The sequence below is a fragment of the Chionomys nivalis genome, chromosome 3 (assembly GCF_950005125.1).
Source record: "Chionomys nivalis chromosome 3, mChiNiv1.1, whole genome shotgun sequence".
Taxonomy (NCBI): Eukaryota; Metazoa; Chordata; class Mammalia; order Rodentia; family Cricetidae; genus Chionomys; species Chionomys nivalis.
In genome coordinates this window covers 72,749,014-72,763,506 of record NC_080088.1, presented here as the reverse complement: position 1 = coordinate 72,763,506, position 14,493 = coordinate 72,749,014, and the positions used below count along the sequence as shown (strand labels likewise).

Below are 14,493 nucleotides of genomic sequence, written 5' to 3'. Positions count from 1 at the left end.
ACTAGTGAGAGCCACGGGGATGACCATCGGGTGTTCCCAAGTGCTAAGTCACTCAGTCTTGGCCCTCAGAGAGCCGTGCCCGACAGAGGAGGAAAGCACGCATGGACTTCCCAGGAGTGATGGAAGCCCAGCAGGGCAGGGGCAGCTCCGGGCTCTGCACTTTGTTTGCTTTTGGTTCCTTGAAGCAGTTGACTTTTCTAGGCGTACTTTCTTATATTTAAAGATTATTAAGGGTCTATTTATGGTCTGAGTCTGCATGCAGTGCCTGTAGAGGCTGGAAGAGGGCAGCAGACCCCTGGGACTGGACAGCCACCCTGTGGGTGCTGTGAACCAAACCTGGTTCCTTTACAAGAGCAGCAAGTGCTCTTAGCCACTGAGCCATCCCCCCCGGCCCTCATTACATTTTTTTTTTCTATCTTCTTGTTTTCATGTAGGGATAATCACAAACTCTCTACAAAATGAGCTTTGTCTAGGAGAGGACCTAGGATAATTGTATTTAATTGTTAGGTAATAACATTTAATGAATACTTCCTACAAAAACTTAAAAAACAATTTTTAAGGTAATTTAAATATCTACTCCAAAATTTTGCTTTCACTATTCAGTTCATTCACTTGGTTAACCTTTTCTACATGGATAGCATAAATGTAAATTTAAACAAATTCTTTTTTTTTAAGTCTTTTTTTTTTTTAATTGGTTTTTCGAGGCACGGTTTCTCTGTGTAACAACCCCCTGCCTGTCCTGGAACTAGCTCTATAGACCAGGCTGGGCTCAAACTCACAAAGATCTGCCTGCCTCTGCCTCCTGAGTGCTGGGATTAAAGGCGTGCACCGCCACCGCCCGGCCCTTTAAGTCTATTTTTAATAACAAAACATGTTATTTTCTGCATATGGGTGTTTGTGCACTACATGTGTGCGGTGCTTGAGATCAGAAGGGGTAAGATCCCCGGGACTGGAGTTACAGACTCTCATGAGCTGCCATGTGGGTGCTGGGAACTGAACCTGGGCCCTGTGGAAGAGCAACTTGTGCCCTTAACCACCGAGCCAATTTTAAATTAGTACATTTTGAATTTTGAAGTTTAATCACTGCAGGAGATCAAGGGTGTAAGTGATTTGCATAGTGGGGTTTTATTTCCCTTGCTTCTAGAATTAGCTCTTCCTTTATTAGTCAGCACTGATCATGGCTTTGTCCTCAAGTAGCAGTTCTCAACGCTTTTGGGACTGAACTACCTTTTCACAGGGGTCTCCTAAGACCATCGGAAAGCATAGAAATTTACTTTATGATTCATAACAATAGCAAAATTATAGATACGAAGTAGCAGCAAAAATAGTTTTATGGTTGGGGGTCACCAGTGCCCTCCGTGGGGCTGGGAATGGCTCAGTGGGTCAGAGCACACCCACTGTGTGAGTAAGTGGGTGTGAGCTCAAGTCCCTAGCACCCATGTAGAAGCTGTGTGGCCAAGCCTGCCTCTAACTCAGGGTTGGAAGGTGGGGACAGGCGGATCGCAGGAACTTTGTGGACAATCAGCGTAGCTGAACAGTAACTTCAGGTTCAGTGAGAGCCCCGTCTCAAAATAAGGGGGAGAACGGTATTGAAGATGCTTAACATCCTCCCGTGGCATATGAATGTACGGGCATCTGTGGTCACAGACAGACACACACACATACACAAACAGACACACACTACAGACCCCACACACGCACACAGACACACCACAGGCCCTCTCCCCCACTGCACACAAAGAAGGTGGCATTCCCTCTATCCTAACATCTTAGAAATAGAAAAAAGGTTAATTGTAGGATGAGGCAGCTTCGAGATTGTTGGTCTGTTTAAGAAAATGTATTTTCTTAGGGGTTCCTGTTGTGTCACCTTCGGGTTTGGATCGTGTCTTCTTGTGGGCAGTAGTGTTTTATCTCAGGGTCCAATGCGCTTGCCTCTAGATCAGAATCAAGCCCTGCGCCTCTGTCTGGGCAGCACCAGTGTCGGAGGGCAGTATGGAGCCATCTCTGCCCTCAGCATCAACAACGACTGCTCGAGACTTCTCTGTGGCTTTGCTAAAGGACAGGTAAGGTGATGACTTCATTGACCCTCAAGGTGACGTTAAAGTGGAATCTAAATAGTTTTTAGGTAAATATCTTGAAGAACAAAATTCATGTTATGTGTTATGAAGTGATGTATCTAGAGGCAACATGCCTGTTAGTGCCAGCCTGGGCTCTGTTAGTCTGACCTTTGGCTTATTTAGATTTTTAAAATAATTGTTACAGACTGAACTAGACTTTGTAGCTTTCGTATTCTAATAGTGCTTATCTTGGTAGATGGCTTTTATAAAATATATCCTCTTACAGTAGTAGTACGTAATTGTGGTTGCTTTTATTTGTTTTTTGATGAGAGAGAGAGAGAGAGAGAGAGAGAGAGAGAGAGAGAGAGAGAGAGAGAGAGAGAACATCCGTGGTGTATGCACATGTGTAAAGTTCAGTCATCCTTAGTTATACTGGACTAGTGAGCCCCAGGATCTTCTTGTCTCCATCCCCAGAGCTGGAATCGCACAACACCTAGCTCCTCTTTTCTTTTCTTTCTTCTTTTTTGGGTTATTTAAGACAGGGTTTCTCTGTTGCTTTGGAGCCTGTCCTGGAAATAGCTCTTATAGACTAGAATGAACTCAAAGTTCACAGAGCTCTCCTGCCTCTGCCTTCTGAGTACTGGCATTAAAGGCATGCACCACCACTGCCTGGCTGCTTCGTTTTTCTTTAAGATTTATTTTTATCTGTCTGTCTGTCCATCTACCTTTTGTTTTCTTTTTCAAGACAGAGTTTCTCTGTATAGCCTTAGTTGTCCTGGAACTTGCTCTGTGGACCAGGCTAGCCTTGAACATACAGAGATCCACTTGCCTCTGCCTCCTGAGTGCTGGGATAAAAGGTGTGTGCCACCAACACGGAGTGTTCTATTTTATTTTAAACTGTGTGTGTGTTTTTCTGTGTGGGTATGTGAACACAAGCATAGGTGCCCACTGAGATTGGGGGCGTTGCCTCTCCTTGAGCCGTCGTGAGCTTTCTTTGTGGGTGCCAGGAAATGGACTCAGATCCTCTGCAAGAGAAGCAGTGATCTTTATGGCCGAGCCTGCTCTCTTGCTCCCTCCAGCCCTTGGGTTTTTATAGTTCTAGGAATTGAACTCGGGATCTTATGCTTACAAAGCAAGAATTTTGCCAACTGGCCATCTCCTCACCTCTTGTGGCTACTTTTAAAACCACTCTTCCCATCCCTGTGCTCTTGGGCAGTAGTTCTGACAGGCCCTTCTTTGTGGTGACAAGTCATGGTTTTTCTCCTTCCCTGATCTCTGCATCACAGCTGGCTTGCTATGACACCGTTTGTATGAGTGTTTAGTCAGTGCTCAACAGATTGACTTACCAGAAATGGCAAAATCGAAGTGTTAAATGGACCAGTCAGAGGGAGGCCGGTGAAGCTGACATAAAGGCCCAGGGCTCTAATGGAGTCTCAGCTAGTAGCTGTGTTTGAACTTGATGGCTTTTCCCTGCAATGTTTATAGACAAGGAATAGGTCATTTCAGCCAAAAGGCAGGATATGTAAGAGCAGAAAAGCAATCCATTTGTTTTTAAAGCCCTTGCCTGTCTTACAGATCACCATGTGGGATTTGGCCAGCGGGAAACTTCTCAGGTCAATATCAGATGCTCACCCTCCAGGGACAGCCATCTTGCACATCAAGGTGACAACGGCTTCTCCTCCTTGTGCTAACCATCTTTGTTACCACGCCTCTGTAGCCACATCGAACTTTTTGATAACCAGACATCCCTAAATTTATTTAACACGAAGCTGAATATGATTTGATGAATCCAATGATACTTTCTCAAGTTCAAAGCCAGAGATGGACTAGAGTGAAGATAATGGCTTTAGGTTGCACTGAAGTCTAGCAGCAAAAGGACCAACTTAATCTGATCCCATAGTAGGTGTTTGGCAGCCGAGAACCATGACACCCTTCTAAAAACTCATATGGAGATTTTAGACACTCTCTGTTCAGTTGGCCAAGATTTTATTGCTGAGGGGTGTATGGCTGCCCATTGTTGGGAAGTGCCTGAGACTCCAGGCACCAACTGTGGAAGAGCCAGGGTTTGGATTATATTTAGAAGTGAATCGTTTGGTTTATTTTCTTTCAAGTCTCTAAAGGAAAAGCATTAAGGTCGCTGTGGTGTTTTTTTTTTTTTTTTTGACTCTCAGGCTTGAAAAGCATAAAACTGACTTAGGTAACAGGCTTCATTTATAGTTCATGTGAAGCCTGCCTTTTCATGCTGGCAAGCCCACGTTCAGAAGCATAAAAGGTAAAGGACTATAGCAAGGGGATTCTAAACTCGGCTCTTCTAGATTTAATCATGTGCATACTTGGTTGCTTAGCTCTGCGACTCTCCCATCCACACACATGCTTTTTAAAGCCCGTAGCATCTGGAGTTTATATATCTGCATCTAGGTTAGTTACGGAAAGCCTTCTGTGACAGAACGGCATTGAAGCATTGAGGGACGATGAAAACAGCCAAGATGAGTTAGTCCTTCCTCTCTCAGAGCACAAAGCTGATTTATCTCGATCTCTTTTTCTAGAGCATGTGCCAACTGCTAATGTTACTGTTGTCTGTGCATGTTTTATTTCTCTTAATAGATTAAGATCTTTGAAAGCAGAATCTATCTGTCATTTATTTTTGTGTTCTGCCCATAGTAACTGCTCAGTAAATGTTTGCTTGAAGTAGTAATAGTCTGTTTGTAGCGGGGAAAAAGAAGAAGTTATTGGGTGAGATAATAAGAAACAGAGGAATTAAAGGCAGAGGAAAGAGAAGAACACAGCTGAGATTAAGACACAGTTCCAGGAGCTGTGTTGTTTGGGGATGATTTTGGGTTTGCAGTCACGGGCATGAGAGAAAGGAGGTGCAAGCTTCAGTGTTACTGGGGTCATGGACTAACATCTATTCATCTTTGAGTAATTAACTCATCGACCTCTGATGTCCTCAGCAGCGGTCCAGGCTCGAATCCTGTGTACTAGTGCATGCATATAATTCTCCAAACATTCTGGACCAGTTTTAAAAAGTCCATACACAAAAAGGAACGATGAAACAGAAACATGAGTGCTCTTCTCCTGTGTGGGAATGGACGTCTCATATTCTCCCCCATGGCAGCTGCTCACCTAGGCTTGGAGAGAAAGGGTGGGGACTTCTGTTGTGAGGGAGGTTCGAGGGAGTATTGTACAGTAATCGCCTCTTGTAGTGCAGCTATCTCTCAACAAGAGCGGCTCTTGCAGAATGATTCACTAACCGTCAGGCTTTGTGAGGCAAGTCCCTGGAAATGTTATAAATGCCACCATTCCCTTTGCACCCAGTAGCATTTACCATAACACACCGGAACTCAGGACTGCATCACTGTGAAAGCCATTGCTCTGAGTCTGCCAAGGTAGTTTGTAATGACTCTACTATGCCTTTCAAAATGGTTGGGGAGTGTAAGGCAGTGGTAGTGCATGCCTTTAATCCCATCCTGTCTCAAACAGCAACAACAACAACAACAAATCAGGAAGAGTCTCTTACTCAAACAAGTGTATTTCCCAATGATCCCAAGGATCTTACTGTGTATGTCCTTATAAAAAGCCTTCAACTTTACTGTATCTGCATGGTCCTGCTTACTTAATAACAAGTTATAAAACCTCAGTGTAATCACCAAGCCAGGAAATCAGGTTTTTATCGACTGAAGTTAGTTTTTTTTTCTTTTTTAAAAACATTATTTATTGTGTGTGTTTGTTGTGGGAGGGGCATATGGGATTCTGAGCGTGTGGAACTCGGAGGATGTCTTGTGGGAGTCAGGTCTCTGCTGTGAGTTCCAGGGATAGAATACATGAGAGGTCAGACTTGGTGACAGATGCCTTTGCCCTCTGAGACACTCAGCAACCTGCTTTGCTTTTTGAAAGATTCAGTTGTCTTAAAGGTACTGAGCTATTGTTATTATTGGAAATAAGAACAAATTTTGTACTTTTAAAGAGATGAACCAAGCCGGGGTTATTTCATATACTAAGTATGTATTTTGTTTTAAAAATTTTGTCCCCATGATCTTCTTAACACTTGTCTGGTTCTTTACAAGAAAATAAACTCAAATAAACTCCTTCTCTGATTAGTTTACAGATGACCCAACTCTTGCGATCTGCAACGACAGCGGAGGCTCTGTTTTTGAGCTAACATTTAAGTAAGAGACTAATGGACGCTTGTTGGGAAATGGAAAGATTAGCTGTTTAGTGGTTTAAGAATGAACATGGAGAGGCCTGGAAAGTCCAGGTGTTTGCAGAAAGGTTCTGGCTGTGCTATAGTTATCTGGGGCCCTTACAAGACACGTGGGAGGCTAGGCCTGGTCTCCGTGATTCTATCTCAGGTCTGAATTGGGATTCTAGACTCAGACTCCCCGGGAGACTTCACCATGCTCCCAGGTTAGAAACTATTTTGCGTAGTTCACTAATTTTAGTTTGGGCTCCAAGCCCATTGGGTTATTTATACCTGTAGTAGCCAGGTACAAAAGGGCTTTCTTGCCTTAGAATTGTCCTGTTTTACTTGTTAAATAGGAGTAAAAATTGTCTATCTATCTGGAAGAATACTTGTGAGGCTGGGGTTTAAGAAGTGCTGAGTACAACATATCATGTATATTTTGTTTCCATAAATTCTCAAGGTTGATGTCTGTTTGTTTCTTAGGTTTTTCATAGCATCTTAGATACTAGGCACAAAGTAATTGCTGAAACAGTATGAGTCATTTGTTCAGCTAGTGTTTATTGAGCATCTCCTGTATGCAGACATTCGTCTAGACACCAGAGTTAGTTCAGAACCAGTCAGAATCCCGACTCTTTACAGAATAGTTGGTGAGCATGGGGAGACAGGTACAGTTGAAAAATAAATGCCCTAACTTGGGTAGATTTGAATGGTGTGAAGAGATAGACCATTGCGCTGGCTTGCACCTGCTGTCACTCAGGGAGTCTTGGGTAGAAGGTGGCATGTGATAAGAAAGAGCTGAGTGATCAGAGTCAGCAAATGAAAATCAGTGGAAGTGGACAGACCTCCAAGCACAAGGCACGTATGGGGGTGCAGAGGGGCCAGCGTGGCTGGAGTATGGCTGCCAGGGATGACATAGCAGGAGAGGAATGGAGGCAAGAGCCAGCTCTGAGAGGGTTGAGACGTGGGGAGAGAGAGGTCAGCCAGTGGAGTGTCACTGCTAGAGGAGTGGCAGATGTGACCTGTGCAGTGAGGAGATGCTGCTGTGGGGGACGGGGGCTAGGAGTGGCTGCTGGTCAGGCTGGAGGTTCTCACTCCATTGATTGTGAAATCTTAACATTTTCAGGAGAGTGATGGGAGTGAGGACGTGTGAATCAAGGTGTCTGTTCAGCGGCTCCAAGGGTGAAGTTTGCTGCATTGAGCCCCTGCATTCTAAGCCCGAGTTGAAGGATCACCCCATCACACAGTTTTCACTATTGGCCATGGCATCTTTAACAAAGGTAGGTGCAGTTAGAAGACAGAACTTTTGGAGACGTTGAGCACAGTTTGAGAATTGCAAGGTAAACACTGAAAATAACATATATATTTTCTCCTGTAGATATTGGTCATTGGGTTGAAACCATCCCTGAAAGTGTGGATGACTTTTCCGTATGGACGGGTGAGCACGGCTCTGTTCTGTTGGCAAAAGGAAGGGCGAGTCAGGAGGATGGAGGGAGTGATGTACAGGGGGAATTCTGTGCAGTTGTCCAAAAATCCAGCTATAGAAGGGGAGTGAGCTCCCAAGGGCATCGGCTTAAGAAAACCGAGCAAGGTAAGGTGGCATTTAGGAGTCGTGCTAGGTTGTACTTTGTGTCTTTAATTTTTAAGCTTTTCTTTCATGAACAACATATCAGCTTGTTTCTAACCTTGTCCAACAGTCTCTGTATATTGCTGTCCTCATTCTTTGTAGCTATGCCTGCTCTCATGCATGATTTTCTTCGTTTCATTCACTGCGCTTTTGAGTCAGTAAGATGGGCACTGGATGTGACACTGATGGGCAAGGTGGTATATTGAATGCCTTGCCTCAGTGTCCAAGAACACTGTGTGACAGCTGTGCCGAGTGACAGCCGTGCTGTGTGATGGCCATGCTGAGTGACAGCTGTGCTGAGTGACTGCTGTGCCGAGTGACAGCTGTGCCGAGTGACAGCTGTGCTGAGTGACTGCTGTGCTGAGTGACAGCCGTGCCGGGTGACAGCTGTGCCGAGTGACAGCCGTGCTGTGTGATGGCCATGCTGAGTGACAGCTGTGCTGAGTGACTGCTGTGCTGAGTGACAGCTGTGCCGAGTGACTGCTGTGCTGAGTGACAGCTGTGCTGAGTGACTGCTGTGCTGTGTGACAGCCATGCCGGGTGACAGCTGTGCTGAGTGACTGCTGTGCTGAGTGACAGCTGTGTCGAGTGACAGCTGTGCTGAGTGACAGCTGTGCCGAGTGACAGCTGTGCTGAGTGACAGCTGTGCTGAGTGACAGCCGTGCCGGGTGACAGCTGTGCTGAGTGACTGTGCCAGGTAACAGCCATGCTGAGGCAGGGTTATGTTCCCTGTCTGCGTCTCTGACACGGCGAGTGAGTGTACCCCCTGTAAAGCCAGTATGAATTAGCAGGACGCATGCTTTCCATGGATTCTGTCTCTGATATGTGTTACTTTAGAAGTTGTTATTTTTCAGGAAGTACAGATGATTTTATGGGTTTTGCATCTGTGGATTTAAGCAGCCACACGTCATTATCAGAAAAGTTCAGGTCCATACTGAGCACAGACAAACATGCTTCCTTGTCATTATTTTCTAAATGATGCAGTGTAGCCCCTGTTCACATAGCATTTGTGTTGACTTGTAAAGTGTTCTGTAGAGGAGAGAATGTTCATAGGTTATATGTAAACATGGGGTAAACCTGGAGTAAATAAATTCCCTGCAGATATCCCTTTTCCCTTTCCTTTTGTTTTTGCTATTGTTTGTAAGAGAGTTGGGGTCTTCTTCAGAAGGACATTGATGAGATGCTGTTGTATTAGTCACTGTTATATTGCTGTGAAGAGACACCAATATCAAGGCAACTTATAAAAGAAAGCATTTAGGGCTGGAGAGATGGCTCAGAGGTTAAGAGCACTGGCTGCTCTTCCAAAGATCCTGAGTTCAATTCCCAGCAACCACATGGTGGCTCATAGCCATCTGTAATGAGATGTGGTGCCCTCTTCTGGCCTGCAAGTATACATGCAAGCAGAACACTGTATATGTAATAAATAATATATATATATATGTATATGTATATATGTATGTATGTATTTAAAGAAAGCATTTAATTAGGGCCTTGCTTACAGTTTTAGAGAGTGAGTGCCTGACTGTCATGGGGGAGTGTGGCCAAAGATAGGCAGGCATAGTGCTGAAGCTATAGCTGAGAGCTTTGCATCTGATCCCCAAGATAGAAGCAGTGGAAGATGGAGGGAAGGAGGGAGGGAGAGGGGAGAGAGAGACATGGGGTCTGGTGTGGGCTTTTGAAACCTCTAAACCCTCTTCCAGAGGAACACCTCCTCCAACAAGGCCACACCTCCCGATCCTTCCCAAACAGTTCCACCAAGTAGAGTCCAAGCATTCGAGTATGTGAGCCTGGGTGGGGGTGCAGTTCTCATCTAAACACCACAACCACGGAGAGCGAGGATGCAGAGCATGGCTAGACAGCAGCAGTGCAGACATGGTGGGAGATGGCGTCCTGTTGTCCTTCCAGATGGCAAGCTGGGAGAGAACATCACTAACATTTCTTAGGTTAGCTTTATTGACTCGCGGAGGTTTTTATCACGATGTTTACATCTTTTTGAATGTTTTATTGATGTTTTCATTTATGAACATTTTTAAAAAGATGTTTAAGGAGTTTTAATGAAATATCAGTTCTCTTCTCATCTAAATTCTACTTTTACCGTCTTACTGTATGGTTGTATTATATATCTGTGCATCTATCCATCTTTCTACCCACCAAGATATTTTAGTTTTTTTTTTTTTTATGGGTTTTGTAGTAAAATACGGAAACCAATACTTTCTGCTTCAGGCATTCATCATGTATATAATTAGCTGCATTTCGTATTTGTTTAGGTTTTGCTAGTGTGAATTCATATCCAATAAATATACAAATCTCGAGTGTACATTTGTTGAAGTTTCCTGATGAAGGCAACAAATGTGACTACCAACCAGGCACTTCCTGTGACACTTCCCACCCAGCCCCTGCCCGCTGGAAGCCTTGCGGGAAACTGGGGAGGGCTTTAGCAAAGCAATTATTCAGATGCTGCTTCTCAAACAGATTTTTTACTTTGTCCACTGTGATGAATATTTCCTGTCTCTCTTTTGACTTAGATGGATCCGTCCAGTGTTCCGCTGCTGGCCTGGCACTTTGTGGCCGTGAATAACTGTGTGAACCCCATGCTTGCCTTCTGCAGAGGAGATGTGGTTCATTTTCTCTTGGTAAGCTGCAGTGTGATGGTGTCTGCTGTCCCCAGATTTGCTGGCAATTTAAAGTTGTGTCAAAAAAAAAAAAAAAAACCTATGCCACTGTCATAAGTCTTTGGAGAGAGAGTATGTGAAGCCTGTTTGGTTTGTATATAAGGCTTTCATGTTAAAAATGGAAAAAACTCTCTTGGTTCCTTAATCGTTATGGTTTATTCCTTGATTCCTTCTCTTTCAGCTAACAAGTAATAAATGGTCTGTCCATATGTGTGAATTGCACATGTATGACTGCGAGCATGTCTGTAGAAATGCAGTCTGTGTGTTTATTTGTTAGAGAGCAAGTGCCGTTTGCACAGGAAGCTGAAGGAGGCATAGAACACTCTTTCCCACAGCTTATTGACTGTTTGAGTTACTGCTGGAGAGCATAGGTGAAGTGCTGAGCTGTTTGATGAGAGTTCAAGTTGTTGATCAGAGCACATAGGATGCCTATAGCGGCCTGTGAGTGTGGACTTCAGTCCCAGAGCTAAGCATGTGTCTGCAGTCAGACACTGGTCGTCTTCCTCAGTGAGGCAGGTACACCACTGTGCACCTCATTTCTCGGGCCAGAAACCTTTCAGGTCACTGCTCCCTTCAGTGTGCTCTGTCACAGTGTCTTGTTGACTCTCTCTCTATTGTCTTGATTTTTCTTCCTTTTGACCCCGTCATGGCTGATCACTTTCCCAGTGTAAACCACGTGCATGTTTGTCCTAGACTCTGCAGGGCGGGACTTCCCAGCTGGTCTCTTCACTCATGCCGACACCTCTGTCAGTAAAGCTCTGCTATCTGCCGCTTGCCCCAGTTCACAATCTGCCTTCTCTGCCTCCCTGACCCCGCTCTGCACTCCAGACTTTCCCTGTCACAATAATGAGCACACGCAAACTCTTGCCTAACTTTCTCCCCCACTAAGCTGACAACCGAGTCGAGAAGCTGGCTCTCCTGTTCAGCTGGCACTGGGATGGCACCTGTGTGTGAAGGATGGCTGGTAAATGCTTGTAGAACCAACGTGAGGGCAGGCGTGAAATTCAATATATGGGGTGGGTTTAGATCAGAGTAGGGAAAGCTTATGTACCAATAGGACTAGTTACCTATTTGGGTAAGTAAACTTTTAGTGGAACATAGTCATATTCATTCTTATTTGTTTATTTGTTTATTTATTTATTCATTTCTTTCTTTGTTTATTTGAGACAAACTCTCATGTAGCCCAAGACTGTCTCAAACTCATGCTGTAGCTAAGGTTGACCTCAGACTCCTGATTCTCTTGCCTTCTCAAGTGCCAGGATTATGGCCATGCACCACCATACCCAGCTCACATGTTGCCTCTTGCTGCTTTCTCACTGCAGTGGTAGAGTTAAGTAGGTCTCACAGACTATCCAGTCTACAGGTGTTAAAGTATATACCGTCCACCCCTTCACAGAAAAGTTTGACAGTTCTTGATGGGGCACCCCTGATCTAGTAGGATTGGCTTGGGTTGGTAATGGGGAGCTGTTAGAGATTCTGAGTCAATAAGATGGTAAAGATGTAGTTGAAATGCAGCTTTAGGATCAGTGTGGAAGTAGCACAAATAATAGATTCTCAAAGGTATGTGGTAGAGCCAGGGAATAGTCAGGAAAACTCTGTGTGACTTCACATCTCAGCATGCTGAGTTGGGAGTGACAGGGACCCGGGTGCTATACCGGGTGCCCAGTGAGCAGACAGCGGGGTGAGGAGCAGATGAGCATTTCAGGACAGAGAAGGCAGAGGATGAAAACCAAAGGGGCGCTTGTGTGTCTGCTGCCGTGCGTGTGCAGCCCAATACCTATGACTCCCAGTGCAAGGGGACGGATTTGTCTGGGCTCACATTCCAGAGGCTTTCGTCCTTGGGTCCGTTGACCAAGCAGATGCCGTAAGCCTGCTCTATCTCTCAGAGATCAGGCCTCAATCTCAGCTCCCTGAGACTAAACAAGCTGTTTCTGGGGAAGAGCCACGAACAAAGGACAGTCAATCTCCAATCCCCCACCAGCAAGAATGAGGTCTGGGGGCCTAAGCCATAAACAGCTCAAGATGATAACACAATAAGGACAAAGCCTGGGACCTGTCCAGGCTTGCCCCAAAATGGAAAACTGTAACTCTGATCAGCCTCTGACTAGTTCCAACCAATTAAAACGTACTAATATGATTGCCACTTGCTTAAGCCAGTTTAGGTAAGATGAGCTAACTGCCCTAGGAACGGCCATTCTGAGGAGTCTTCAGTCCACACGTCCCTCTCAGGGTCTTCTACATCTTACCTTTTTGTGCAGTGGTCGACCCCAGCATGCTGGAATAATAAACGCTCTTACTGATTGTATGTGTGGATGGTGGTGTGGGACTCCTCCAGGACCCTAACATGGGGAAGGTGCTGTGTTACAGTGGTGCACATAGTAGGGCAAAGGTGCCCAGTTCATGGTGTGGGGGGGAAGGGTACAGCTATAGCTACCTGACTTCCATCCAGGAAGCACTGTATCTTGAAGAAGCTACCCCCCCCCCCCCCCAGTGGTATCACAGGCCAGTAACCAAGTCCTTAGCACAGGGACTGTTGGTGGAGAAGTAGCTAAACCACAGCGTGTGATTTTGCTGGATGCTCACGAAAGGAAAAGGAGAAAGGAAAGGCAACAGGAAAGGTGTTTCTTGTAAAGACATGTAGAAGGGGAACAGAGCCCAGGGACATCAGACAGGAGGGACAAAGCCTCTGCGGCAGTGTCAGTTCTGAGGTAAGACAGTGCTAAGAATGACCAAGGAAGGCAGGCTGGAGAGATGAGCTCAGGACACAGTGGTTTGCTGGGTCCTTGTTAGACGTCTGATTGGTAGTGGGACGGGGTGGGACCTCCATGGCAGAATTTGGTGAAGTAGTGAGTTTCTAGGAGAGCAAAGTCACGCCACAACAGTGCTCGGCCATGCGGGGAAGAGTGTGGTAAATACTGTTTGTGAGAAGTAAGTCGGGGGAGATATGAGCGCAAAAGGAGGAAGCAGATCTGTAAGAAGAGCAACTGAGTCTGCTAGAAAGGGAGGAAGGCGCTGAGCAGGTAGGGTGGGGGCGGGACAGAGTTCTGTGGGGAGGGCTGGAGAGAGCCCTCGGGACTAAGCGGTGCAGGGCGGATCTTCCCAGTTCTGGACACTTGGTACCTGTGGCACATAGCTGTGTGGTGCTGCAGGTGTGAAATAGGAGTGAGTGACATGTGGGCAGAGCTCATGCTCTCACGGGCGGGTGACACGGTGAAGCTGACACACTTGAGGTCAGCATGCCAAGAGGTGGAACTGGAGAGAAGGAAGGAAGACTGGAAGAAAGACGTCTGTCTCACTACCATGGGTGCACAGGAAACTGTGGGGGAAGTGTAGCTAGTACCTCAGGTGCCAGGCGGGCCTGGGTGCCAACATTCTCTTCAGGTGGAGACCATGCAGCGACTGAGGTATCTTCATTTCTATAAAAATTTCTCAGTATTTTTGGAATCTCTGTACTGAATGGAAATCATACTCTAGGTGGAGTATAAATTTAAAGAAAATTCTTTCACGTAATGCTTGACATCTAGGCTCTCTTCGCTCTCCTTAGGTTAAGAGAGACGAGTCAGGCGCAATCCACGTCACCAAGCAGAAGCACCTTCACCTGTACTACGATCTGATCAACTTTACCGTGAGTATTATCTAAACCACGTGCTGTTGTTCCATCCCAGGAGTAGTAAAGCTTGCAGGGTTTCTGCCATTCGCCAGGCCCAGCAGGCACATGCTAACACACACCCAGTATGAAGTGCTGTGGTGTGCACGAAGTCTACTTTGGTGTGATGCCAGGTCCTTGTTGCCTTTTGTTCAAAGTCCTGCTGAGCATTGGCAGGGGAAGGTAGCGTTTTCTTGAGTGCTTTAATACCTAGAGGGGAGTCTGGGTTCAGAAGAGCCCAGGTCTCTGCAGAGTCGTGGTTACAATGCTTTGTGTGTGGATACATTTGCACCTGTGAGCTTCTCTTAAAGGAT

The 14,493-nt window shown here is 45.6% G+C and overlaps 1 protein-coding gene across 1 annotated transcript in view; it reads left to right on the top strand.

Annotated features, from left to right (window-relative positions):
• Vps8 (VPS8 subunit of CORVET complex) overlaps positions 1-14,493 on the top strand; it is a 218,506-nt gene that overhangs the window by 42,241 nt on the left and 161,772 nt on the right. Inside the window, exons 8-14 of the mRNA XM_057764343.1 lie at positions 1,939-2,063; positions 3,633-3,719; positions 6,156-6,223; positions 7,361-7,514; positions 7,613-7,672; positions 10,387-10,494; positions 14,078-14,158. Of these exons, the coding sequence (XP_057620326.1) occupies positions 1,939-2,063; positions 3,633-3,719; positions 6,156-6,223; positions 7,361-7,514; positions 7,613-7,672; positions 10,387-10,494; positions 14,078-14,158 (683 nt within the window). The remainder of the gene's footprint in view (positions 1-1,938; positions 2,064-3,632; positions 3,720-6,155; positions 6,224-7,360; positions 7,515-7,612; positions 7,673-10,386; positions 10,495-14,077; positions 14,159-14,493) is intronic.